Raw genomic sequence first — 24,201 nt, forward strand, 5'->3', positions numbered from 1 at the left:
GAGGATTAAACTTTGCTGTGAATATTAATCAAAATCTACAGCAGAAGAGATCCGAGCACAACGACCATCAAAATTTGCGATCTATTGAAAAGTAATTGAAATTGGGCTGTTTATGAAAGCTACCTTCTGACTAAAAAAACAATTACAGATTTAATTTTAACAGAATAAAACACGTGCAATACATTCATATTTCAGTTCTCAATAAATTAATTAAACAAGTTATACGAATTATTTCGATATTATGGCATAATTGACTGTTTCAGACTAGAAATATCATTAACGAGCATTTCTTTGGCCACTTCGTCGCCCTTGTTCTTGATGCAAGTAACTACGCCTTTTTGGCATGCCTGAAGTAGGTCGAAGACATTCTGGAAATAGATATTCTGATAGATATATAGATGTTTAGTATTCTATTACCTCGGGGCATAAATCCTTAATTTGAGCAACAAGTTGAGAAACAAACTTTCCGCTGGCAGTTGTTGGGCGTCCAGCCTTGGCTAAAATATAAAGAACAGACAGAAGAAGAGTTGTTGCTGGCTCCGTTTGAGAACAAAGTTGCTCATGAAGTTCCGCTGTAATTTTAGCTCCAACTTCGGCTCTGAAAAAATTTGTTTTTTTTTAAATTTTAAATGTCACTTTTTTTCTAAAAAAAATATACTTGAAATTGTGAAACAATTTCAATTTCGATCAATAATATTTAAAAATTGCAAAATTATTCGTATTTCGCTTTTTTTTTCAAAAAATTCGAATTCAGCCCTGTTTCCAGCAGCTGCGACAAATTTTGAAATTTAAAATTTTAGCTTATTTTTTTCCAAAATTTTAACTCACTATAAATAATTTTTAGATATTTTTTGGAAAGAATTATGAAAATAATTTTACCTTCCTTTCTTGTCGACTTTTTTCAGTGCCAACGAAGTTGCACTTGGAGCCGAACAATTATAAACAGCATCATGAAATTTATCCAAAGCATCATCATCTGTAGATTTCAGCGACGCAAACACTGATCGAATCGGATCTCTGAGCATTTCAGGAAGGTTTTCAATTGTTTCTTCTCGCTGTTTTTCCTTCAATTGGTGTGCATTATCTACTCCCATAACATATGAAAGCAACGCCAATGCAATTTCATTTCCAACTGTTTTCAGAAGATATTGCCGAAGATCTGAGCCAAGGGGATCTGAAATTCAAAATAAATTATTTTTCTATTCAGTTTTAAAGTTTTTTCTACCAGCAAAAGTGGAAGTAGCCGTCTCAAATGTGTTAAATGAATCGTAAAGTTGTCTACACTTATCGCCGATTGCAGACAATGACTTTTTGGAATTAGCGACGCTGGCAACCAATTGATGTGCTTGAATGTCTTGAACTTTTTTGCGAAGTAGCGTTGTTGTCTGAAACATAAAAATTATTTATTTCTGAAGAATCCATGAGATGGACCTCTTGATTCAACTTTTCCACAATTACTGAAAGAATTTCTTCGGGTACTGATTGACTTTCACGAAGCCATATTTCCAGTTCCTCACTATTTATGGAAATATTCGCCGACAAATTGGATGAAGTTGAAGGAGCAGACGATTTCGAACCACCTTTCACACTTTTTGCGTTTTTCTTTCCTCCTTTTCCACCTTTCTTTCCATCTCCCCAGTCATCCGTCTGAAAAATTAAATAGTTTTTTTTCAATTCAATTTGTATACCTCTTCTTGAACTTTCACTGCTGCCTTGGCTCCGCCTTGTTTCTTTTTCTCCGCTTCTAATCGATCAACTTCCTCATGTGCTCTGACGTCCAACAATTTGTCAATTGAACGCAGAGCTTCAGTCAAAACTGCTCCCTTGAACACAAAACCCTCTGCAAAATGCGAATCTTTTTCCACATTTGCAACTTTTGACCCGATTTCATCCTCATCAGCAGTATCTAGAGGAAGATTTAGAGATTGAAGAGCCAAATGCACGTCGGATATTCCGCTTTTTTGTAAGTCTTCTGAAAATTTAAAAATTCAATTAAGTAATAAAATTCAAAACAATTAAACAAAAAACCTTGAACAGCATTAATACATTGATCCATGAGTTCTTTTGTCATAAACATAGATCTCATACTGACAAGTTTTTTGAATTCAGATGATCCAAGAACTTCTTCGAGAGCTGGTTTTGCATCTACTCCTAGAGTTTTTAGAGTTGAAATTTCTGGAATTTAAAGAAATTAAAAGATAAACAAATAGATGATCATACCTAAAAATTCATTCTGTCTATATTGATTCAAAACGCACGACTTCACAAGATGATCGTACATCATTGGACGATACGAGCAGGAAGGTGATGTACGAGAACCGATTAAAGTACCAGGAATTTCGCCGAGAGATTGAAGATTTTCGAACGCAATCCAAAATCGTTTCGGTGTGAGACCAACTCGTTTTTGGATAGTTGAAATAGGAGTGATTCTGTTTGGAAAAAACATTATTTGAACGGCAATGGAAAACAGATTCTCACTTAGTTAATGCAATCAGAATAGCGCGTAGAACCAATTGTCTGGCATTCAAAAATGAAGAAGTATAGATCGTATCCCCATCAACCACTCCTTGAAAATCAGAAGATCCCAATTTTTCGATTAGCAAGGATTGCAAAAGTTCCGATGATAGATTCCAGTGCTTGCAGAGTGCTGCAGTTGTTTGATTTCCTTGCTCATCGAGAAGTGTACGCAATTCGTTACGAAGACGATGTACGTATTCACTGAAAATTTATATTTTTTGAGTGTTCAATGAACAAATGATTTTGTCGATTTGCAATTTGCAATCGACACGTAACAATAATGAAGTCAATGTGTTCTTCTTTGTTCTTTTCCGAACTTTAGGCCTATCTAAATCACGTGAATAAACTTGACCTACGTCGCGAATATCTCTGCATTCGAAATTGTAAATTCATCATCAGTCGAAACAATCAAGCGCGAAGTCTTCTCGATATGATCGAAATCTATGTTAAGAGCAACTGCGATATCAGTGAGAGAAGCACGTCCTCCAGCGGCTATGCACTCGTTTTTTATCTGAAAAATGGATTGATGAACTTGAAACTTTGGAAAATATTCAGCCTGTGTAATTTTCCAATTATTCTGCCAAAATACGGTAGCCGGTCTCGAAGCGACATTATTATCTTATACACAAAGAGCAACGCGCCTTTAAAGATTACTGTAATTATTCGTGTGTAGATAATATTTTCCAGATTTTCAAAACGTAAATGACACATTTTTGCTTACAAATATTTATTTAACTACTTTTTTCTGTGATACTTTATAATAAAAATTAATTGTTCTTCTTTCATATTTATTCCTAACCGTAAATTTATCCTCAATAACAAATCGAAAACCAAGGCTGCTGTCAAAATGAAAACATGATCACATGTTTTGCTGCTTCCAGTTTATTCTGTACTCACATTTCTGCATTTGTGTAAACATAAAAGTTCATTGCGGTCAACAAAAAGGCGGAGTTTGTGAGAAAAAAAAGAAAGAATAGATAGACATTTTTATTTTCTCAAACACTCAACAATGCCCAATCCATCTCCCGCAATTCTAATGCCAAAGTCTATATTAAAGAAACCTGATCAAGTGAGCCTAAGCTGTTTGGAATGTTAGTATTCTTTTAAAAAAAAGGAAATTTCAGAGCCAACACGAGTCACCATCAAATTCTCCAGTTTCTCCATCACCCCAAGAAGTTCCACGTGGCAAAAAAGAATGGTGGCTTCCATTTAATATACCATTTCATAATGAGATTTTTCGAAAAAATTCAGGGTTCTGAAATTTAAGAAACGACTACATATTGGTCTCATCTACCAATATTTTACTTTTATTTTCATTTTTTTTTTTTGAATAAAAAATTTCTGCCCTCTCACCTCAGTTTCCAAGTGGTTTTTAGTTACATAACTATGCCCATCTCTAGTATAGACCACGTCAATTCGATGAGAAGCGATAAGTTTTTGAAGGACTTCAATGCAATTCACCTCGGAGAGCCTTAAAGAATAATTTTTTAAAATTATTCTACAATTGAGAATTTTAGTGAAAAATTGTTAATACAGATGAGATAAATAATTAAATTTTTGATACTAAAACCTTATTAATTTTTTGTTGTTTTTAGGGCAAATGGTGTATGTGCTATCATTTAGTATCAAATATATAAAATGGCCAAGAATCAATGATATTTCTCACTTTTTAGATGATTGTGACAGTTGAACTCTCTGCAAATCTGATGCAAGTTTCTGAATATCTGCCCAGGAAGTCATCTGAAATATTTACCACTTTAATATATCAAATGAAAAAGAAAGAAAAAGAAATGAATCGATGGATTTTTAACCGAACTTTTAAGAAAGTGAACACAAATACGATGCTATACACTTTTTATTCCAATACCATGAACCCATATTAAGGCAATAGACGATTTTAAAGACTTCAACCCATTTGTTAAAATAAAATGTACATGTAAATAAATAATCACATAAAATTAATTCAAGCATTCCCCGCTTCTTCGTTCTGATTTTTCTCTTGTACAATCGCCGAACGTGCATCTTTGTCAAATCGATTGACGACTTCTTGTAATCCGGTGAGATCAGCTTGTGAGAATACAAGATTTTCCGCATAGCTCAGGAAATATTTAGCATCATGATAGATTTGTTGTTTGATTTTATCGTCATCAGTAACCGTGGAGCCAGAATCAGTTGTGGTTTTCCGTTTGAATCGGGATAAAGAAGATCCTGTAGCTTCGACACTATCCAGCACCTGAAAACAAATATTTTGTTGCAATTTGCATCAATTGGAGTGGTTTATAAACTTAGCGGGAAAAAAAATTATCTCATGTGTCCAAAATAAACGTTACCTCGTTCCCTTTCCCCACGAAATAATTGAATGCTGAAAGATTAACTTTTCGAACAATTTCATCGGTGTGAGGATGTTCTTCGCAGCTGAAAAAAATACGTACAAAATTTTGTGGAAGCAATATAAACTACCATAGTTTTTCTTTCAAATTCTCAACCATTTCAATAGCTGTAACAACATATTTGGAATGCGTTGTCGGTGGTGATTTCTTCGTCCATCTGTATTGTTTAGGAACATCGGAAACTTGAGCAATTTCTTGATGAAGAACTTCGGAGAACATTTCAATAATACTATCATCAATTTGAACACAAAGACTATCAATTGATCGACCATGCTTTGTTAGGCATTGACCGAATGGAGCGGTATCCACTGTGATATCACTGAAAAAATGATATCTAAATGTAAGTAAGTATTTAAATAAACGAACTGAAATTTTCCCCAAATTGACTCCAACGCGAAATCGAAAACCAATTGATGAAGATTTCCAGTATCCGAGCGGAGAGTAACCATTGAAGTCCAATCTCTTTTTTCTTCCATGAAATAACTAGAAAACAAAATATTTTTCGTGAAGAAGAACTTTTAATCTAACTTTTTCATAGTTTGACTCCACGAGAAATGCTTTAGCAAAAGCTTCAATGTGAAATCCCATAATTTATCAACAATAGGAGGAAGATACACATCATCACTCCACACATGCTCAATTGCTGTTATAATTGCTCTTGAAACTCCGCAGTGCAGCTGAGGAGTGTTTTCTCGATTTTCAGAAGTTTCTGGCTCGGCAAACATTTCGGGAGACATCAGCTGATCGCACTGTTTTCCGAATCGATGTGTTTCTAATTTAAAATAAACTAATAAATTGAATTTATCCCTGATCGACTTAAGCATTGCACGGCAGGTATGAGAAGATGGCCAATTATCGATAAATTCTTGAGTGAGCAAGAAACATTCATGGAAAAGTCGTGTGTCACTTGGGACTGCGACGGCTCCCATACACTGAAAATACAAATAATTATGAATATAAAAAGTTATGAACGGAAACCTTATCAATAAATGTCAGAATGAACGTGAGAAGGGTTTCGTCCAGAAAACGGCGGATGTTTCCACGAAAATGTTCAGTCCCCATTTTTTCAGCCCAAGTTTCACGCATTTTTTTGACGCTTTCGAAGACTTGTTTCAAGAGTTTCAACTGATTACTTTCGTCGTGTTTCTCATTTACAAATTCGGCATACAAAAGATCAGAAACCAAGAGGGCAGTTAGTGAATGCGTACTCTCCGTTAACGATAAAATTGAATAAATGAGAGGAAGATTTTGACAATCACCGGCGGCACTTCGAACTCCTTCTGCACAGAGAACCGCTTCCAGCTGAGATAGAATTATCTTTTCAGCGGCATTTTCCTCTTCCGAATGGGGAAACGTGGAACCCTTCAGCTCTGATGCGAAGGACGCTGCCTTTTGTAACCTGCAAAAATTGTAATATTTTTTTTTAATAAATGAAAAATATTACCACAAAGCAGAGCATTTTCGAGGAGGATGCAATAACATTTCTGATAGCTTTTCTATGGCAACTAGAAAATAAATGCGATCCCGAATTTCAATTTGTTTTTCTCGATTTGAGCAAAGCTCATCACATTTTTGCTCGATTCTTTCAGCCATACCAACAGATTCTCTTGTCGACTCCTTGAATTCATCCCATATTCTCTAAAACTTAAATTCGACGTTTTGTAAAAATAAATTCTAAATTTACATTGATATCTTGTTCGATTTTATTTAGTGAGTCTTGGAGGCTGACCAAGTTTGACGATAAATGGACAAAATCCGCATAATCATCGTTGATAAGCTCGATCATTGAATTTTGAACACTTTTCAAGTAGAGGCGTAGATCCTGCTGAATTGTTTTGAGATCAGATTTTCTGAAAACCAATTTTCAATTCTCCATTTCATTTGAAATAAAAACTCACTGCCTTGCCAAGTTCATAAATCGTTCCACATTAAAATCTTCTCGATTGAAATGGGTCTTATTAAAGCATAACTTCGATTCATCGATATAGAAGGTGTTTGGCGAAGCGAACATAGTTTTCTCGCCATGAAGTGTACCCATTTTAAAAATATTTTCAAAAAAAAAAATTGTTTCAACGTTTTCGCGTGGAACTGTGTGGGAGGAGTCAAAATGCAAGCTTGGCACGCGATTTCGCAACTCTCTCGCACGAGACTTGTGAGTGTAAGTGCGCTCCCTTTCACAAGGCGCTTTAGTTTAATTTTTGAAAAATAAGAATTAAAACAAATAAAATGAAGATTTTTTGCATTTACCTTATCGAAAGTGTTGAAAATTATAATCTAGTGTACATGAGAGTATTAAAGCTTTTAAAATGTAGAAAGCATGAATTTCTGGGCAAAAAGAAACTACATCTGAAAACATTTTTGATACCGTAACATTTGAAGGAGCATAACTAAACGTATTTCGGTCTCGTAGCGAACGCGCAGAATCCGCCGCGGAGGCGCGAAATTTTGATTTTTTCTAGGTTTTGTCCTAAAAATATGAAACTTTTCATTTCTCTTGAATTTTTCTCAAATTTATAGTGATCCTTTTATTTTCCAGCTCGAGATTTTTTTAATTTTAAACTAGCGATGCCCGAAGTTCTTTAAATTCATAAAATCTAGTCGATAGTGCTATTTTCTTCATCGTGTTATTGATGATTTATTTTCCTTTCTTCAATCATTCACCGCTTTACTATTACGCTTTCAAATAATTTCTCATTTTCAGAATGTCGCAGTACATCAAGTGCTACGGCAGGGTACGCCCGTCGGCACGGCTTGGGGCACCTTCCGAGTCTCTCTTTGTGGGAGGACGCGTTGTGACGATTGAAACTGATAATGGATCCAAAAGATATGAGCTCCATCATATCTTTGATAGCTCTTCATCACAGGAGGACGTCTTTGGAACAGTCGCGAAGAAGATTGTCGAGGATTGTGTGGAAGGCTATAATGGGACCGTGTTCGCCTATGGACAGACAGGGTAAGTGCTTCCAATGTAGTTTGAGAAATGAAAGTTCGATTTTCAGTTCTGGAAAAACCCATACAATGCTTGGTCCTTGCGATTCATGGACTGACCAAGAACTTATGGGGCTCATCCCTCGATCAGTGGAACACGTTTTCCAGCATCTGGACACGAAGGCTAAAGAGTGTCAAAAGTTGACGTTCTCCGTTTCTGTTGAGTTTGTTGAACTCTACAACGAAGTCATCTACGACCTCTTGAATGCGAAGAACAAAGTCCAACTCAGAGATTCGGGAAAGGACATTCAGCTTGTTGGAGCCTTGTCGAAAAACGTTGATAACCCGCTCGACTTGATGCATTTGGTCCAAAAAGGTTGGCAGGAAAGAAGCACTGGCTCGACTGCAATGAATGCCGAATCGTCAAGATCACACGCGCTGCTCATCATCAGGATCAAAACGCAGGAGCGAACAGGAGAGCTAGTCAAGGAAAGGTCATCTATCCTGAACCTTGTGGACTTGGCGGGATCGGAGCGTCAGACGCATACAAAATCAAGCGGAGATCGACTGAAAGAAGCGACAAATATCAACTCATCTCTGACAGTGCTAGGCCGTTGCATCCGTCTTCTTGCCGATCCTTCGAAAGCTAAAGGACACGTTCCATACCGCGATTCTCATCTCACTCATATTCTGAAGAACTCGCTTGGTGGCAATTCAAAGACGGCTGTTATCGTTAATATGCACCCGGATCGTGATTTTGCACAGGAAAGCAACTCCACCTTGATGTTCGCTCAGTCGTGCACGATGATCATGAACATTGCCACTCGAAATGAAGTTATGACCGGCGACCAGGAGAGCAGCTACAAAAAAGCCATTCAAGAACTACGCCAAGAGGTTGACGAAACGCGGGAAAAGGTTCGGACGGAATTCGCATCACAGTTGGACGAAGCCGAAGTTGAACAACTTCGACTGAAGACAGAAAACAACTCCTTGAGATTGGAAAACGTCGATCTTCGTGCAAAGTATGACTTTGCTCTTCTGAAGTACACGATCGGATCAGAAAACGAACAGATTGTTAACGAGTTCAAGAAGATCATCAGTGAATTCAGTGCCGCAAATAGCAGTTCTCCATTCGAATGCATAGCTCTGAAGAATCAAACGGTATGTTAATTATTCTCATCATTTTGTGTAAATATGAGAATTTTCAGCTCCAATTGGAGATCGAAGCCAGCGAGAAGCGATACCAGGAGCTGCAAAAGGAGACAAGTGCTCTGCGAAATCGCTATCAGGAAAATCTGGACGCGACAATCTTGATGCAAACACCGTCGGCAAAGGAGAGGAGGAGCAGTTCGAGACCCAAACGCCGGGAGACCCAATACAGACCTTCACCTGCACGAATGGCTTTGTTCGCTGAAGTCGAAACCTCGGAGGATGCCGTGCTCGACCTACAATGTCAAAACGAGAAGCTCAGTTGTGAACTGAGCTCATTGAAAGACAAGCACGAAGAGGCAACGTCAAAGTCAATCGAGACGGAACGATTGCTTCAGGGAGAAATTGTTGCATTGCAAAAAGAGTAAGATTTATTTGATATATTTCTCTCACTATCAAGTGTTTCCTTTTTCAGAGTTTCCATTGTATCCGAGAGTCTGAGGAAGTCCGAAGCAGTGGCCGAGGGATACAAGGAGAAAGTGACAGCAAACAACTTAACACTCGATAAGTTGCTTCTCCATATTGATGCTTCGAGAAAACGCATTGCTGAACTCGAGTTGAGCAGCAAGGAGAGTGAAAATCGATCGAGCGAAGAATTGGAGGGTAACATTTAATTTTTAATATTACTCAGTTTTTACGGTTCTTGTTTCAGAACAACGTTTGTATTACGTCTCCATGATTGAAGATCTCGAAAGGAAAGCATCTGACGAGTATGCTGCTCTTCGTGAGGAGTTGAATCAAAAGACGCTGTCTTCAAATTTACTCCAAGTTCAAGTCGACGAGCTCCAACTTTCAAATGCCACAATCAAGAAGCTTAACGCTGATCTAAGCACCAAAGCCGGCCTCATTCGATCTCTCGAGGATTCCATCGAGAAAAAGTCTCAGATGATCACTCGGCTGGAAGAGCAGGCCGTCCTTGATAGCTCCGAGTTGAGCTCTACTAAGCGTCAACTGGAGCATTCAAGGCTGGAAGCGATTCAGTGGAGGGTTCGTCAATAAGTAAAAGATTAAGGTTGTGTATTTATATAATTTACAGAAAATTTCCGAAGAGACCACTTCTGCCATGCAAACACAGCTCAAAGATCATCAAAAGGATATTGACCAATGCAGGCACAAGAAGAAATTGGAGATTCAATCAATGCAACTCTCGCTGGACAATGCGAACGCTAGAGTGAAAGAATCCGAAGCAATGATGAAAAAACTTCAGAATGACGAGAAACAGAAGTTTGACATGAAAATGTCTGAAATTGAGAACACCTTCAAAGAGAAGCTTTCTGTTAGCTTGAAAAAGCAAGAAGACACCATTCGAAGACAGAGCTTGGCCGAGAATCAAGGAAAGCTAGAAGTCATGGAAAATAAGAATCGCGTGCTCTCTGAGACAATAGAATCTCTTCAATCGCAGCATTCACAGGACACGGAGGTCATCAACGCAGGTCTGCGAACAAGAGGAGATCGGGTAAATCAATGGTCGTATGAATAAAAGCTAATTCGATGTTTTCAGGTGGGTTACGTGGATAAACTTCGCGTCGAGAAGAAAGCTCTCGAAGAAACCATTTCTCAACTTCGCTCAGAGAATGATAAACTGAAGAAGATCATGAGAGGAGAATCGGCCAATAAGCCAGTGCTTCGCAGTCAGACCACAAAGCCATAGGACAAATCGTCTTAATTTATTTCTGTAAATATTAGCCCCCCCCCCCCCGCTTTCTTCCATATCGAATACTCACTTTATTTTTACCATTGTCAAAGATATTTTTTCTCCCCTCATATTATTTCAAGTTCTATTCCCCCTATTATCATTTTGACACTTATTTTAGTTAACTTGGAGTAAATTTTTAACTGCTCTAGTAAACAAAAACTACAACACTGCTTCTATTCAATTCTCAATATGGACTTACGGTTCACTTGTATTGGTTGGAGTAGAATTTTAGACATCTTTTTATCTTTTAAGCATAGTCTTCGATGATCACGGAATTTTAACAACGAATGGTTGATATTTATACAAAAGGCTTATTCCAGGGGTGCGCGGCAATTTCCGAAACCATGTTTTGATAACTCGATGCTCAATGAAATGGCGTTGGCTCACGAGCAGATTGGATTTGATGTTCATTAATTATGGAAATTAGATAGTTTTCAGATTAATAATTGATCTCTAAATAATATTTCCAAAAACTTTTCTTAAATGTGCTGTGTTTTGATTTCAAAAACTCAACGCATGTTTCCTCCCCGAGGACGAAACAGCAGAGTTCGTGAAACTGATCGCAGCTGGAGCTTCCAGAGCCCTGAATATTCTACTGAATTTTGTTAATTTTACCTCCGTTTTCCACCTTGCTGAAAATCTGAAAATATTATTTCGGTTCTTCTTCGTTTTTATTAATTTACAATTCCAAATACTCGAATAAAGCTACACTGTTGAATTGAAGTTATTATTTTATCTCGAATTTTCGAATCGAACCAACAAAAAACAACAATAATAGTGAAATCTACACTAAAAGGAGCAGGAATTCAAACAATAATCATCACATGGCGGCTCCGTTGGCTTGAGCGTTGAGAAGTTGATGCTCCTGGAATCGTTGAGAAACTCGTTGTGTCATCTGCAAAAAGGGAATATGACAATTTTCACCATCTGTCAAATATCTTTAATTTTTTTAGTTTTTTGGAAATTTGCAATTGTGAACAACTTTTGAGAAACCTTTTTTTACAATTTTTTTAATGCGCAATGAAAAAATTAATAGAATACTAGTTGAAAACGCTGCAGTCTTTATACTTTTTCAAGCTAAAAATATTCAGAAATTACCTTGAGAAACTTGTCAAGACAATTGTTGGCGCACGATTCTTCTTTTCCACTGACTGTTCGGCTTCCAAACTCGTTAACACACGAGTTGAAACACTGCTCAGCAACCAAATTGTATTGAGTGAGGAAGTCACGGAACGTCTGGATGTTCTGTTCGCTGGTCATCTTAAAATTGATTATTAATGCGAAAAAATAAATATAGAAACAAGTTATATCAAAATGCACAGAAAAAAATTAAAGTTGTGGAAATTCTAGATATTTTACCGGAAGAATTAAAAAAATGACGTAAAAGTGATGTTCTAGTTTGATTATTATGTCAAACGTTAAAGAATTTTACAAAGAAAACATTGTTTTTAATTAAAAATAAATTATATCGAACAAAGTTGGTTTAACGCTCTGAAAACGAAAAATTTAATCTTAAAAATCTCAATTAAACAAAAAGAAAATAACATTTTTTGTGCGCCAATGTCCTTTGCTGGCGCATTCCTTGATCGTTATCTGCGTCTCTTCAACTTCACACACATTTCGTGCTCTCAGGATTTTTAACAGGGAACATATTAAATAGCAATTCATGAAAATAAATCCAATTTCAAATCATATCACCCAGATGTAAAACGTTGTGATCTTTTCTTAAAACACAGCGTCCGGTCTCGACACGACAGATTTTTTAATGTGGGAAAATGTGTGTGCCATTAAGGGGTACTGTAGTTACCAACTTTTGGGTTTTGTGTAATTTATTTTGATTTCCCTGAAATTTATTGAAAGACTCATACATATATTTAAAACACGTGATTAAATAACAAAAAAATTTATTAATCGAAAAATCTAAGAAAATTCGGCTAAAATGAGGAGTGAGGAACTACTGTACCCCTTAAAGGCACGCACCCCTTTCACAGTTGAAAAGATCGATCGTGTCGAGACCGGGTACCGTATTTTCCGGCTATAATCTAAAACCATATCACATCTGAGTGTTATTTAAAAATCTTTATTTTCTAAGAGCCGCAAGAAATTTTTCAACTTACTTATTCCCGATTTCAGAATTAGTATAGTCTGAGCTCTCTTGGGAGCTCAATCCCTGCAGAATTGCTACCTTTGTCAGCATAATACATGCTTATTAGTCTTAATCTGATCAGTCTAGCACGAGAGGAAATATATGAATGTTGTCATGGAAATATGACATGAATAAAATATCATTCTGTACTCGAGCTCAATATAAGACTCAGTGATATTTTTTAAATGGTTTTCAGGTGACTTTCTGAAAAATCGTCATAAATCAGAAAGAGTTATCAATATGCGAAAGTTCTTATCTATGAGACATAATTCGTATCAACTACATAAAGTGCAAACCAAGATTACTGGCAATTCTAGACAGATTTATATATCCTTTTCCACATAATCATCCCATCTTTGCATTTGCTCTTTTGATTTCAATTCACACATCACAACATACAAGCAGCAGGTCTCAAATGAATTTCTGTCGACAAATATTAAAACGAGAAAGTCCAGTGGGGTGCTGAGCATGTTTCGTTGCTCACTCATTTCTTTGTTTCTCTATGTATCATCAACTCTTTTCGTCTGCACCTTTGAAAATCATGAATGCCAATAATGAAGATTCTACTTTTATTATTTTTTTTTCTTGTCAGGTTTTATTTTGTTTCTGAAGAATTGAAAACTTTTATAAGTAATTTTATACGCCAGTGGGGGGGGGGGGGGGGGGAATTTAAAATTACTCATATGCACCATGGTGCTAAAATTATAAAATATCAATTAAAAACGATTTTTAAACGTTGTTGGAAACATCGAATGACCGAAAAAATTCAGTTGCTAAGTTTTCACCTAATATGAAATACTTCAAAAAACGTTATTCTATGAGTTTTATATTTTAAATTTTTGTATTTAAAGTTTGTACATATTGTATTGCAGTTCAATTTTTTTCAAAAACTTGACAATTTACCAAAACGTTGACTGAGAGAATTTTGAAGATTCTTTTTTGATTTTTAATTTAGTTATTCTGTGTTATTAGCCCATTTTGACATTAGTGTTACTTCACCTTCATTTATAAACAAATTTACTTCACTAGTTTTTTGGAAATTAAAATTTGCTCAACTTGAACACTTCACAATAACCATTAAAAAATAGTTCAGTTCACCAAGAAGATAAGTTTTTTTTGAAAACATTGCGATAATTCCTTCCCAATAGTATTAAAACAGTGAAAACTAGAAGCCTAGAATTAAAATTTCTCTAAAATTTCTCTTAATAGCTCCTGAACTCGAACTTCATATTAAATACACAAAGTTTGGCTACATTGTAGTGTTTAATCTAGACGGGTGCCGCGTATCAACCCTTCATAACTGTGTCAATTATGAATTCTCTAGTTGTTTTGATGATCAAAGAAATTTCACGTTGAAAATGTTTCTTTGTTTCTCTAAATATCTATTACAGACTTACAGTTTTCTCACAATTGATAAAAAAACGCTTTGTTTGCAAGAAAGACAATTTTTGATTTTAGTTGATTCTTCGCCACATGAACTGAAAAGTTCAATTACTTTACCTAACTTACCAAACTCGAAATAATGAGAGTTTCGATTTGAAATTTGTTTAATTGTTTGAGCCCTTGCAATTCATGAAAGTTTTTCACTGTTTCATTGATGAAACGATGATCTTCTGTTCCCTATTTGATTTTTTCCAGTTTCTTCGAATACCGCAAAGAACGATCAATTTTCAATGACCATCTGTCTGAGTAAACTCTCCCCCACTCACATCTCAAAAGTTAATCCGTATTGTGTAGTCTATACATTATTCAGTGACTGACCAAAAAATTCATTCCGGTACATTCACTAGGTTGTTTCTAATCACATACTCTTTTTTAGACAGATAAAAATACAAACTAATAAGGTTGAAAATTAAGTTTTAAGAATTCTTTTTAAATTTACATCTGTTTTTCCTTTACTCTAGACACCATCGAAACACGACATATCACTTTTCTGGTGGAGATAATATAATCTGAACTTAATGGATTACTGATTAGCTGAATACATGTTTTCAAGGGATTATAGGGAAGAAATATAATAAAGGAAAATTATAAGGATTTATGGATTACTTTTAGGCTCATGCAAATATTAAACTTTCTTAACTCTAAAAACTTGAAAGCTTGAAAGTGTTCCTCCAGGTCGTGAAAATGCCTCGAGGCAGGTGAGTAGGCAAAGCATAATTGTTTAAAAATATTTTTTTTAAGTTTTATCAAGACTCCACCAATTTCAGTTTTTTACTTTCCCTGATATTCAATAACACCTGTTCAAAAAGTGCACACTGCCAACATCTCATATCAAATTTCATTTTATTTTTTTTTCAAAACCGAATCTCACATGTTTGTCACGTGGACTGTCAACTGTCTCTACCACGTGGTAACTCACAATTCGACATTTAAAAATCGGCGATTTATTATCTAAACGGAATGTAAAATTGCCATAATCTGTGACCAGTTTATTGCAAATCGCTACTCACCAACTAACAAAAAAACCGATAGGAGACCTCAAATGAAAATCAAAAAGTACGGGGTATGAGAGTCACTTGAAACTGTGCAGACGCAGGTATTGTGAGAGATAAGCGTATCTCTCAATCTGCGTCTCTCTGATTTTTATGCACTCTCTCTCTTGGTGTTTCCCTTCAGAGACGAAGATGATCGAGGCAACCTTTATACAATTCTCACACGACTATTATCGTGTCTCGGTCTTGTTTTATTCATCACTTATTTTTGTGATTCCAGATGAAAGAAGGAAGTATCTTTTTCTTCGTTTCTAGAATCAAAATTCTAATATCCCAATATCAGAATGTATAGTTACAAATATGTAAATTATAGTTCTAAAAAATATAGAGGAGGCTCTAAAATGCCTGGAAAAGTTTTTTTGTTCTAGAATCTTAAAAAATCTAGAATATTCTAGAATATTGGCTGACTTTTGTATCATAGTTCTAGAATCTTTAAAAAACACAACGTTTATTTTTGAAAAAAAAAATATTTCTTAGATTTTTTAAAAAATTTTCTACTGTTTCAAAATTTGATGAAAGGAAATTGCACATTAACGATTTTCAATTCGTCTATCTTAGATTCTTTTCAATTTAATTTCAATCAGTTTCAATTTCAAATTTAAATGCATTGAAAATATAATTTTAATTAAGTTAAGAAAAACAAATTCAATCCTGTAAGAGGATATTGGAGGAATTTATGCAAGCCTCACAATTTCAAATAAATACAGAATGTCATTTTACCAGAAACAAAAAGGGTTCATGAAATTTGAAAAATATTAGAAATTTATTACATTTTCTTTTAAAGTTCTTCAACAAAATTATTTGCTCTTTGTGCTGTCTACTAGAACATACAATACCACGTGTTTAGTGTTTGTCAAAAAAATTCGGGAGAAGACTACAAACTAAATGAACTTTTAAAACGTTCTGCTTATTATTGATTCCTTTTTTCCATATTCTCCCAACTTTTAGGGACTAAACTCGGATAAATAGTTTCGTTGTTTCTGTTTTTTTAAACTCCGAAACTTTGCTATAATCAGTGTTTCTGGAAGCTTCTTATCTAGTTGAATTGATGAATGATCTTTGTTTTTTATCTTTCAAACAGTTTGAGAAATAATGACACGTGATTGGACAATGATATAGATCGTCTATTTTCCATCTCCCCATCAGAAAGATTTCATACATTTACTCTCATTTCAAAAATAGATTTGAGTGTATTTTTGGCGATAAACTTTTATTTTCGACAAAACGAAAACTTCCGTGTTTTCAGACAACATTTGTGAAAATAGTTAATTAAGTTGTTCGTTTTTTGACTGTAATTAGCATGTCTACTTAAGTTCCCAAAAGATTTCCACAGAATTTTAGACTGAAAATGCATATCAAATTCTCTAATTTTTTTTGCTGTTTCAGTATAGGTTTATAAGTGGGGATGAAGTTGCGAGCTTAGTTAATGGTTTATTTTAGTGATAGTTTATTTATATAATATTTTGATTAAATTCATCAGCGATCAGGCAACTCTCCAAAATAAAATTATATTTGACCTTCCATGCGTACCTTCATGAAAATGCCCGAGATGTATTTATTCTCACGGCAAAGTAAATGGACGTACATAGGGACGTATTTATTCATTTTAATACCTGATTTGAAGTCTTTCTATTCGGTTTCGGGATACTCTAGTTCAATGTCAATCTATGATCTTCAACCTTTTTTCAATCGTGTTCAGTTTTCCCCACGTCATGGTATCAACCTGTTCCTCACCTCCTCCAATACCATTGATACTAGTTTTTTTCTCTCTTTAATTTCCATATCTATTTTGATCTGTTTCTTTATTTCTCTCCCACCTCTTTCACTACTGTTGTCTCTAATCATGACGTAACTGATTTCTATTTTCTCTTTTGATTTATCAGATGACAAGGTATTACATTAACACAAGAGAGTTCCAGACAGTAAGAGAAAAATGATTTTTAAAAGTGTACGACCCGCCCAGTTTTGGTGTTAAGGAGCTCAGAGAATGAGCAAAATATCAGTGATTCAGAACAGAAGTAAGATTTAGAGAGCCGTCTGATCTGTCGAATACGAGACTAGACTCTGCCCTTTGCAAGTACCGCCCACCTAAATCCTTTCACTATATCATTTCCTTGTTATTCATTCATTCTATCCAATTGTTCTATAAACGATGACATGCTGCATTTACAGACGACCTATGACATTCAGTGATCCAATGGATCCATCAATACCCATATTTCAACATCATGAGGAAGAAGGTTTGTTTTTAAACATTTACTTAAACATTTCTTTAAACATTTCAAATTTTAACATTTCAATTGTGAAAAGGTTTTAAAATGTGTTTTCATTTAGCAGCTTTATTGGAATAATTTTTAAAAGTAAAATATTAACTATAAGATTTTAGTTTTAATATTTAAATTATTACAAGATAGCTTTAATCTTTTTGCGTCAAGAGCTCACAAAGTACGTGAGAATATTAGATACAAAGTACGTGCCAAGGAAACTTTTCATGAAATTTTTCATGTGAAAATTATTATTTAAAACGTAATTTGGAAAATGGACCCGGAAGTTATCATAAGCTAAATATCAATTTTAAGAATGTGGGAATTTATTCAAGTTTCGAGATCAATTTTTGATTTTAAGAGAAGTAATACGATTTAATAACCTTGAAATTTCATTAAAAATTAAAATTTTCTGCTGTTTCACCACATGCATGTGCATAAGTTTTCAATGGTTTATGATACTTTGATAAATCGAAGTAAATCATATCGCTTCTTGTTTATACTTTAAACGAAAATTCTAGTTGTAAAGTCAATAGACAAAAATGAAAATTTATTTAAAAAAAAATTGTCAGTGAAAATATAAACATCTCTAACTTATATTAGATTTTTTAGATTAGTAAAATAGAAAAAGCATTATTCCGCAAAATTGTAAGCAGGCAATTTAAATAAAAATTTTTAAAAATTCCAGAAGCCGGTCCCAGCACAACAATAAAAGCGGAGGAGGAAGATGGTCCATGTTGCTTAGTTTGTGGCCGAGTTGCAAATACTGGACATCATTACGGAGTGACTGCTTGTCTTGGATGTAAGACATTCTTCAGAAGAGTCGTACTTCAGAAGAACTCACCCAAATGCAAATACAAGAATCACTGTCGATTGGAGAAAAGTATGTACAACACGTCAAGAAAGAAAAAATCAAATTGTAATATTTTTATAGGCGTAAACGCGAAGAGGTTATGCAGAAGCTGCAGATATCAAAAATGTCTGGAAGTTGGAATGACCGAAGATGGTAAGCTTGTTTAATTTATTAGTTCTTAATTTTTTGAATGTTGGAAGTTACTGTAGAAGGTATAAATGCGCTTTTCCATGTCTTCTTGGTTGCCCTAATTTCCCATCATTTTTAGTAAGTAAAGTAATCTGCAAAACACCAAATGCTATATACATTCTTAATAACATTTTTTGACTGAAAAAAAATTCGGCGTAACCACAGAAACCATAATTTTCTGTCTGAAATTATTCTGAATCAAATTTAATTTGAGCCTAATTTACACTGTGAAACAGAAATAATATTATACAATTTCCAGCCCTACATCCCTGCCGAGATGTGATTGGTCGTCGAGTTCGTAACAATTCAAGTGATTCTTCACCCATTTCAAGTCCTCCATCAATACCAACACCATTATCGGTAAGTCTCTTCCAGTCTTTTCCACCACTTCTCCCATTCTTCCCGTGTGTGACGACTTTCCGAGTGTGTACGTTGCAGATATGCAAACTGATGAATTTGAGCGAAGGAGACCACAAACTTTTGCAGACAATCACCGATATGGATACTGACATACGAACACGTACTGCTCATATTCTTGGAGAACCGGCGAACGGAAATGAACAGATCCATTTTTACAGTCCGGTTAGTTTTATTTTCCAAAAATTTGTTACTGTTTCTATATTATTTAAAAAGTGTTTATTATGTTGATTTGTAAATTTTCAGACCCCAGACTACACAAACGTAATAGTGAATCACGGTATAGGCCCTTCTCTGAAAGTTGATATATTACTACTCCGAGAATGGGTTGATCGAATTCCCGGATTTCGAGAACTCAGTGAACGCTTTCAGGTAGTTGTTTCTAAACAAATACTATTTAATCCAAAATTTATTTTCAGCAACATTTAATGCATCGATTCTGTTTGAGATATACTGTGATTGAACATGGCCTCTTTACAGCTCAAATGCCATATCATAAAAATGTTTGGTGAGTTTCCGTTAAAAAATCCTCCTAATAATATTTAAATAATTCAGGTTCCTCTCAGACCGAACATGCCTTGTCAGTGAATTCGAGAATCTTCCACAGGAAATAAAGAAGCATCTCACTCCGAAAGTAATAAACGAGCAACAATTATTGGCTTCATTCACAGAAATGCTCATTCACGAAGTAGCTGATCCTCTAAGAAGATTGAAACCTGATTCTGTTGAAGTTGCTACTGTGAAGACGTTAATGTTGTTGAGTAAGTGTAAATTTTGCTGTTTCAAATACAAAGTAAAGTTTTCATGATTTGTGATATCTTTCGATATGTCTATAGTAAATTGAGTTCATATTAGCAATTTTATCTAAAATGCGGATTTCGGAAATATCAATCCTATATTTTGAAATCCCAACAAAAAAAACTAATTTGGTAAATATTGAAAATCCGATTTTCAAAAAAAAAAAAACGAGAAATGCTTGAATTCCCTCCAAAATGAAAACTGCAAAAGCAATCAGCTATTTTCTCCACCTTATTTTCAACCAATCTGACAGAGTGCACAAAGTTTGAAATCGCTGATTGGTCAGGCAGTTCTCTCCATTTAAAGGATATTCGTACATGGCGACAGCTAAAAACCGCGTCTCAACAGTTTTTTTTGATTTTCATCCGTTATATTGCAACATATTGCCTCATGTTTTTTGAAATAAAATCCCACATTTTTGTAAGAAACTTTCAAAATTCTTTGTCAAATCTAGCTTAAGTTTGCGTGCCCAGTAAAATTATTAGGACTTCATGAACAGACTGTTTTTTTCCAGAACCAACTTGCCTTCGAGAAATTGATGGTGACTACCTTTCTACTGAAACTGATATCAAATCTGTGAACGATGTACGAAACCGTGTAATAAATGGACTCTACAGCCATTATATAAAAAACGGAATGGATCCAGAACAACTTCCAATCAGAGTTAGTGAGGTGAGTTTCGGAAAAGATTGGTTGTGGTAAATGAAAATATTTGTTTTATAGATTTTAAACCTAACTGGTGGAGTGGAGCAGTGTGCAGCTCGAGCCCTTGAGGAAATGCACCCTACTCGTGTATTCAACTTATCATCTTTTGATCCATACAGTTCTAATGTTATTTTTGGTTACTATAGAGATGTTTGAAACATTTTCTTTCTGACATATTATTACGCTATTCAATTGTGATGATTGTGATTATAGATTTACAAAAATAAACCTATTAATTTCGAGAAACGATTGTACAACCTCATAGTAATCAAATTCATTTTTGGAGCTTCCGTTTCCTGTAAGGGGGGCGAGAGGTGACGTCCCCCGATAACAACTATAAGTTCAATCATTTATTACTAGAAAATACAATAATTGATTAGAACTATAAATTGTATCTTCAGTTTTACATGGCAATCGATGATCCAGCAGATGTACCAGTGCTTGTATCATCACTCTTCTTACTCTTCTTTCCTTTCTTATCCTTCTTGTCCTTCTTTCCCTTCTTTCCCTTCTTTCCCTTCTTAACTTTCACTTTGCGAACCTTCGGAATATGCTTTGCACGAGCTTTGACAAGATATCTAACCAGACAAACATGAAGAATCAAGCAGAAAATTCCAAAGATCACTCCAAAAATAGCTCCAGCCAACATTGGCTGTGGAATCGATTTTCCATTAATGGTTGATCCTTGATCTTCAGGCGCATGTGGCGCGGTTGGGGCGGTAGTTGAATTCGACATCTGAAACTTTTTATGAGCATTTTAAATCTTTGAAAAAGCTGTGAGACATGCGCTAGAAAGATGTCTTGTCAAGTAGCTTTAATTTCGAAATGCCCATCCTGGTATGCTGTTGCTCCTTGAGCATTATGATTGCGTAAAACATGTCCAACAGAGCTTGTATTGCAAATCAGAAAACCACATTTAACTCACCTTTTCAGTTCTCGTATTCGAATCACAACGACAATGGAATCCTATCAATAAAGAACAATCAATAAATTTTCTGTTGGTATCGTTTTTTACAGTTAGTGTTGGAATATAGAATTTCACGTTTGACCCGAGTTTTTTTTTATAGTTCACGAAATATATTATTTCAATTCAATACTTTATTCAATTAAAAACACAGAAAATAAATAAAACAAATTGAAACTTGTCGCCCGGATTTTGAAGCTTCATAACCAAACAACAATGATTCAAAACATGCGCCAAACACAAACTTATCTTCAGCGACGACTGAATCGACACCTTTTGGTCATCGAGAGATCATTTGATTTTCAGTTAGTCTTCATTATAACTAGTATTATAACTAGAGTTATAGCTTCCACTGAAGAGTCCAGTAGCGAAACATCAAAATGCCCATTTTGCGCGACATATCTTTCGTCTATTTTGCAACTTTGTTCACCATCGTTGAGTTTCTGAAAACATATTATAACGAGGTTTCATGTGTGGTTTTATCAGTTGTTGCCACTTTTCAAATGATCGGCAAGTTGAGGTTTTGCAGTTAGTTGAAATTCTAAAGAGTTTGGAAAATTCTTCACTAATGGTCGAGTAAAAAATACATATTAACTTAAAAATTGAGAGAAAAGAAAAATTCTGTAAATGAAAGAGCAAATAATAATTCCAAAAGGTTACCAATATTTGCTAATTAACATTAACAATTACAACCGGTCGGAGCCTATAATGAGAAATCTGGGGCTTAACAGAAACATCAAAACAAAAATATGTCTCCTATTCAACTTTTTAATTCTCATTAATATTCTTACTTGATAAGCTGAAATGCACACATATTTTGCAAGTTTCGTCAGTTTTCAAAGTTCTAAAATTTTTTATGCAGTTCATGTGGAAGTCAGTTGGAAATTATTATTTGGTTTTCCATTCTATTTGTCGCAAAAATTATTTTGTTTTCTCAAAAATAATACATTTTAAAAGTAACTACAATTTTACTAAATCTGTAGACTATATTGACTTAAAAATGAAAACCGGAAAACAAAGAAAAATAACTGTGAAAATAATAATTTCGTGGTTGGTACCAAATGAATAAAATATTTGTATCTCAAGAAAAATTCGTAGAATCGGTTCACTAGCAACAATACTTGTCTGAAAAAAAAAACATCAAAATTAACATACAGTACCTCTTGATCGTTTTTTAAGCTGTGAAGGATCAAAAAACATTTCCATGCTAGTACAACAATTTATCCCTGCTGGTCTGAAAGTTTTTTTTACAGTTGTTTTTTGATTTTATCACAAAACACCAATTGAAATTATTGATTTTTATATTAAATCGTTAAAACAATTTTTTTAAATTTTTATTCAGCTAGATTAAAACTGATCCCAAAAATCGAAAATCATCCAACGTTTTTACGGTGGCATTTTCAGTCGATAGGCGTACAATATGTGACAAATGTTTCCGCCAATCGAATTTACATCAAACAATAAAAATATGAAAATGACAAAACTATTCAATAATGTCATAGTTAAATATAAAAAAATCTCTGAAAAAAATTTACACGGAAGATTTTCACTAAATTTAGCAATTTTCCCAAAATTTAAACAGGCATATTATTTTTCAATCAATTTTTAAGGAGGTAATTTTAAAAGCATATTTGTGTCATGAAAAACTGCTACTCCGCCTGGAAGTACTGTTTTCATAAATTGAGCATTTGTTGATGTTTTCAAAAAATGATAATAACAGACAAGGCACAAAATTAACTACATTTCACAAAAAATGTTTTTTGCCATCTACCAAAAACCACTCCTAATTATTTTTATGTTTTTTTATTCAGTTTTGTTTGAGCTTGTACCACTGAAGCTCCGAAGATTTCAATGCAAATTGTTGATATTAATCCGCATCATTGTTGAAATTTTGAAAAAATAGCAAATTAAAAAGTGATGTAACGTAATGTAAAAAAAACTTTTAATGAAACTTTAAATGAAATTTTATGCGTTGAGCCTGCAGAACAAAAACCTGTCTTTGTACAGACTTAATACTGTACAATTTAGTGTTTATTTCGCGCTAATATATGTATAGTATTTAAAAAAAAAACTCCCAAAAATCGGTATAAAAATAGTTCAACCAAAATTAATAATCTTTCTCACAGATTTCAACCGTTGCTGACAACTTGATTTCATGCAAAATACGTTAGGGCGATGAATGCACTCACTTGCTAAACGCCCTTATTTTTATGTATTCTTAAGGAATTCGGATGAACTTGTTTAAGATAATCCAATATAAGAATCTTTTTTGCAAAAAATAAAGTATCTATAGAGTTTTTTCCAGAAAATAATTGAGAAAATGTGATTAGGATGAAGGTAAGATAATTCTTGGAATGCACTTTTTTGGACTGGTATAAATGGGAAATTACAGAACCTACCTTGTGTCATAGAAATTATTGTATTTTTAAAAAAATGATTATGTTACACAGCGCAGACGGACAGGATTGAAAGGCATATACGTGCTCCTGCAAACTTAGCTGCCTGCCTTTTAAGCTATGATTTGCATCGTTCTACCTAAAGAACTTACCGGTGTTTTTTGGTCAATTACAGAACTAACGGCAAGATACTTTTTAATTAGTAATTGAGCAAAAATTTAGTTCTATTATAGT

At 34.5% G+C, this 24,201-nt stretch overlaps 6 protein-coding genes and 5 non-coding genes across 12 annotated transcripts; 6 read left to right on the plus strand and 5 right to left on the minus strand.

Annotated features, from left to right (window-relative positions):
• Positions 1–93: 93 nt before the first annotated feature.
• Positions 94–4,257, minus strand: ufl-1 (E3 UFM1-protein ligase 1 homolog; the record flags this gene model as incomplete). The annotated part of the gene is made up of 12 exons (NM_068689.7): positions 94–368; positions 418–598; positions 880–1,174; positions 1,226–1,385; positions 1,432–1,647; positions 1,689–1,972; positions 2,029–2,175; positions 2,221–2,429; positions 2,479–2,718; positions 2,874–3,028; positions 3,871–3,988; positions 4,184–4,257. The coding sequence occupies 12 exons, from the start codon at positions 4,255–4,257 to the stop codon at positions 240–242; spliced, it is 2,208 nt and encodes a 735-aa protein (NP_501090.1). The 3' UTR covers positions 94–239.
• Positions 3,521–3,869, plus strand: C06G3.3 (uncharacterized protein). Its single transcript, NM_068690.5, has 2 exons — positions 3,521–3,586; positions 3,642–3,869. Exons 1-2 carry the CDS (start codon positions 3,527–3,529, stop codon positions 3,774–3,776), a joined length of 195 nt encoding a protein of 64 aa, NP_501091.1. The 5' UTR covers positions 3,521–3,526; the 3' UTR covers positions 3,777–3,869.
• Positions 4,258–4,354: 97 nt separating the features above from the next.
• cogc-2 (Conserved oligomeric Golgi complex subunit 2) lies at positions 4,355–6,978 on the minus strand. Its single transcript, NM_068691.8, has 9 exons — positions 6,806–6,978; positions 6,592–6,757; positions 6,352–6,545; positions 5,886–6,306; positions 5,436–5,839; positions 5,274–5,390; positions 4,978–5,226; positions 4,848–4,932; positions 4,355–4,750 (listed from the first exon to the last, which is right to left on the minus strand). Exons 1-9 carry the CDS (start codon positions 6,943–6,945, stop codon positions 4,481–4,483), a joined length of 2,046 nt encoding a protein of 681 aa, NP_501092.1. The 5' UTR covers positions 6,946–6,978; the 3' UTR covers positions 4,355–4,480.
• A 630-nt stretch (positions 6,979–7,608) lies between these two features.
• On the plus strand, positions 7,609–11,092 carry klp-18 (Kinesin motor domain-containing protein). Its single transcript, NM_068692.5, has 7 exons — positions 7,609–7,860; positions 7,907–8,996; positions 9,044–9,408; positions 9,460–9,647; positions 9,697–10,031; positions 10,081–10,500; positions 10,546–11,092. Exons 1-7 carry the CDS (start codon positions 7,610–7,612, stop codon positions 10,693–10,695), a joined length of 2,799 nt encoding a protein of 932 aa, NP_501093.1. The 5' UTR covers position 7,609; the 3' UTR covers positions 10,696–11,092.
• Positions 11,093–11,455: 363 nt separating this feature from the next.
• tin-9.1 (Mitochondrial import inner membrane translocase subunit Tim9) lies at positions 11,456–12,000 on the minus strand (the record flags this gene model as incomplete). The annotated part of the gene is made up of 2 exons (NM_001026136.7): positions 11,456–11,635; positions 11,839–12,000. The coding sequence occupies 2 exons, from the start codon at positions 11,998–12,000 to the stop codon at positions 11,561–11,563; spliced, it is 237 nt and encodes a 78-aa protein (NP_001021307.1). The 3' UTR covers positions 11,456–11,560.
• Positions 12,001–16,804: 4,804 nt separating this feature from the next.
• Positions 16,805–16,825, plus strand: 21ur-10311. Its single transcript, NR_056100.1, has one exon.
• A 728-nt stretch (positions 16,826–17,553) lies between these two features.
• nhr-105 (Nuclear Hormone Receptor family) lies at positions 17,554–20,848 on the plus strand. Of its 2 annotated transcripts, none has more exons than NM_001026132.7 (10): positions 17,554–17,621; positions 18,334–18,528; positions 18,580–18,651; positions 18,947–19,047; positions 19,126–19,269; positions 19,351–19,476; positions 19,524–19,612; positions 19,660–19,865; positions 20,417–20,574; positions 20,626–20,848. In NM_001026132.7, the coding sequence occupies exons 1-10, from the start codon at positions 17,561–17,563 to the stop codon at positions 20,761–20,763; spliced, it is 1,290 nt and encodes a 429-aa protein (NP_001021303.1). In that variant the 5' UTR covers positions 17,554–17,560; the 3' UTR covers positions 20,764–20,848. The 2 variants fall into 2 exon arrangements, with proteins under 2 accessions (NP_001021303.1, NP_001021304.1); NM_001026133.7 differs by having other exon boundaries at positions 19,174–19,269.
• On the plus strand, positions 18,108–18,128 carry 21ur-12719. Its single transcript, NR_056101.1, has one exon.
• Positions 18,855–18,875, minus strand: 21ur-9762. Its single transcript, NR_056102.1, has one exon.
• On the plus strand, positions 19,930–19,950 carry 21ur-9174. Its single transcript, NR_056103.1, has one exon.
• Positions 20,849–22,826: 1,978 nt separating the features above from the next.
• Positions 22,827–22,847, minus strand: 21ur-9749. The gene has a single exon (NR_056104.1).
• Between the last annotated feature and the right edge of the window lie 1,354 nt (positions 22,848–24,201).

This window comes from Caenorhabditis elegans, chromosome IV, assembly GCF_000002985.6.
Source record: "Caenorhabditis elegans chromosome IV".
Taxonomy (NCBI): Eukaryota; Metazoa; Nematoda; class Chromadorea; order Rhabditida; family Rhabditidae; genus Caenorhabditis; species Caenorhabditis elegans.

What these genes read in the sequence shown, in the direction of transcription:
- nhr-105 (NM_001026132.7), top strand. Translation starts at nt 17,561, where the DNA reads ATGACATTCAGTGATCCAATGGATCCATCAATACCCATATTTCAACAT. An exon ending in TCACTGTCGATTGGAGAAAA is followed by an intron (nt 18,529 to 18,579) that starts GTATGTACAACA and finishes ATATTTTTATAG; the next exon opens with GCGTAAACGCGAAGAGGTTA. An exon ending in CAATACCAACACCATTATCG is followed by an intron (nt 19,048 to 19,125) that starts GTAAGTCTCTTC and finishes TGTACGTTGCAG; the next exon opens with ATATGCAAACTGATGAATTT.
- cogc-2 (NM_068691.8), bottom strand. Translation starts at nt 6,945, where the DNA reads ATGGGTACACTTCATGGCGAGAAAACTATGTTCGCTTCGCCAAACACC. An exon ending in CGAAAATGCTCTGCTTTGTG is followed by an intron (nt 6,307 to 6,351) that starts GTAATATTTTTC and finishes CAATTTTTGCAG; the next exon opens with GTTACAAAAGGCAGCGTCCT. An exon ending in TGGAGTCAAACTATGAAAAA is followed by an intron (nt 5,391 to 5,435) that starts GTTAGATTAAAA and finishes TTTGTTTTCTAG; the next exon opens with TTATTTCATGGAAGAAAAAA.
- klp-18 (NM_068692.5), top strand. Translation starts at nt 7,610, where the DNA reads ATGTCGCAGTACATCAAGTGCTACGGCAGGGTACGCCCGTCGGCACGG. An exon ending in TTCGCCTATGGACAGACAGG is followed by an intron (nt 7,861 to 7,906) that starts GTAAGTGCTTCC and finishes TTCGATTTTCAG; the next exon opens with TTCTGGAAAAACCCATACAA. An exon ending in TAGCTCTGAAGAATCAAACG is followed by an intron (nt 8,997 to 9,043) that starts GTATGTTAATTA and finishes GAGAATTTTCAG; the next exon opens with CTCCAATTGGAGATCGAAGC.
- C06G3.3 (NM_068690.5), top strand. Translation starts at nt 3,527, where the DNA reads ATGCCCAATCCATCTCCCGCAATTCTAATGCCAAAGTCTATATTAAAG. An exon ending in TATTAAAGAAACCTGATCAA is followed by an intron (nt 3,587 to 3,641) that starts GTGAGCCTAAGC and finishes AGGAAATTTCAG; the next exon opens with AGCCAACACGAGTCACCATC.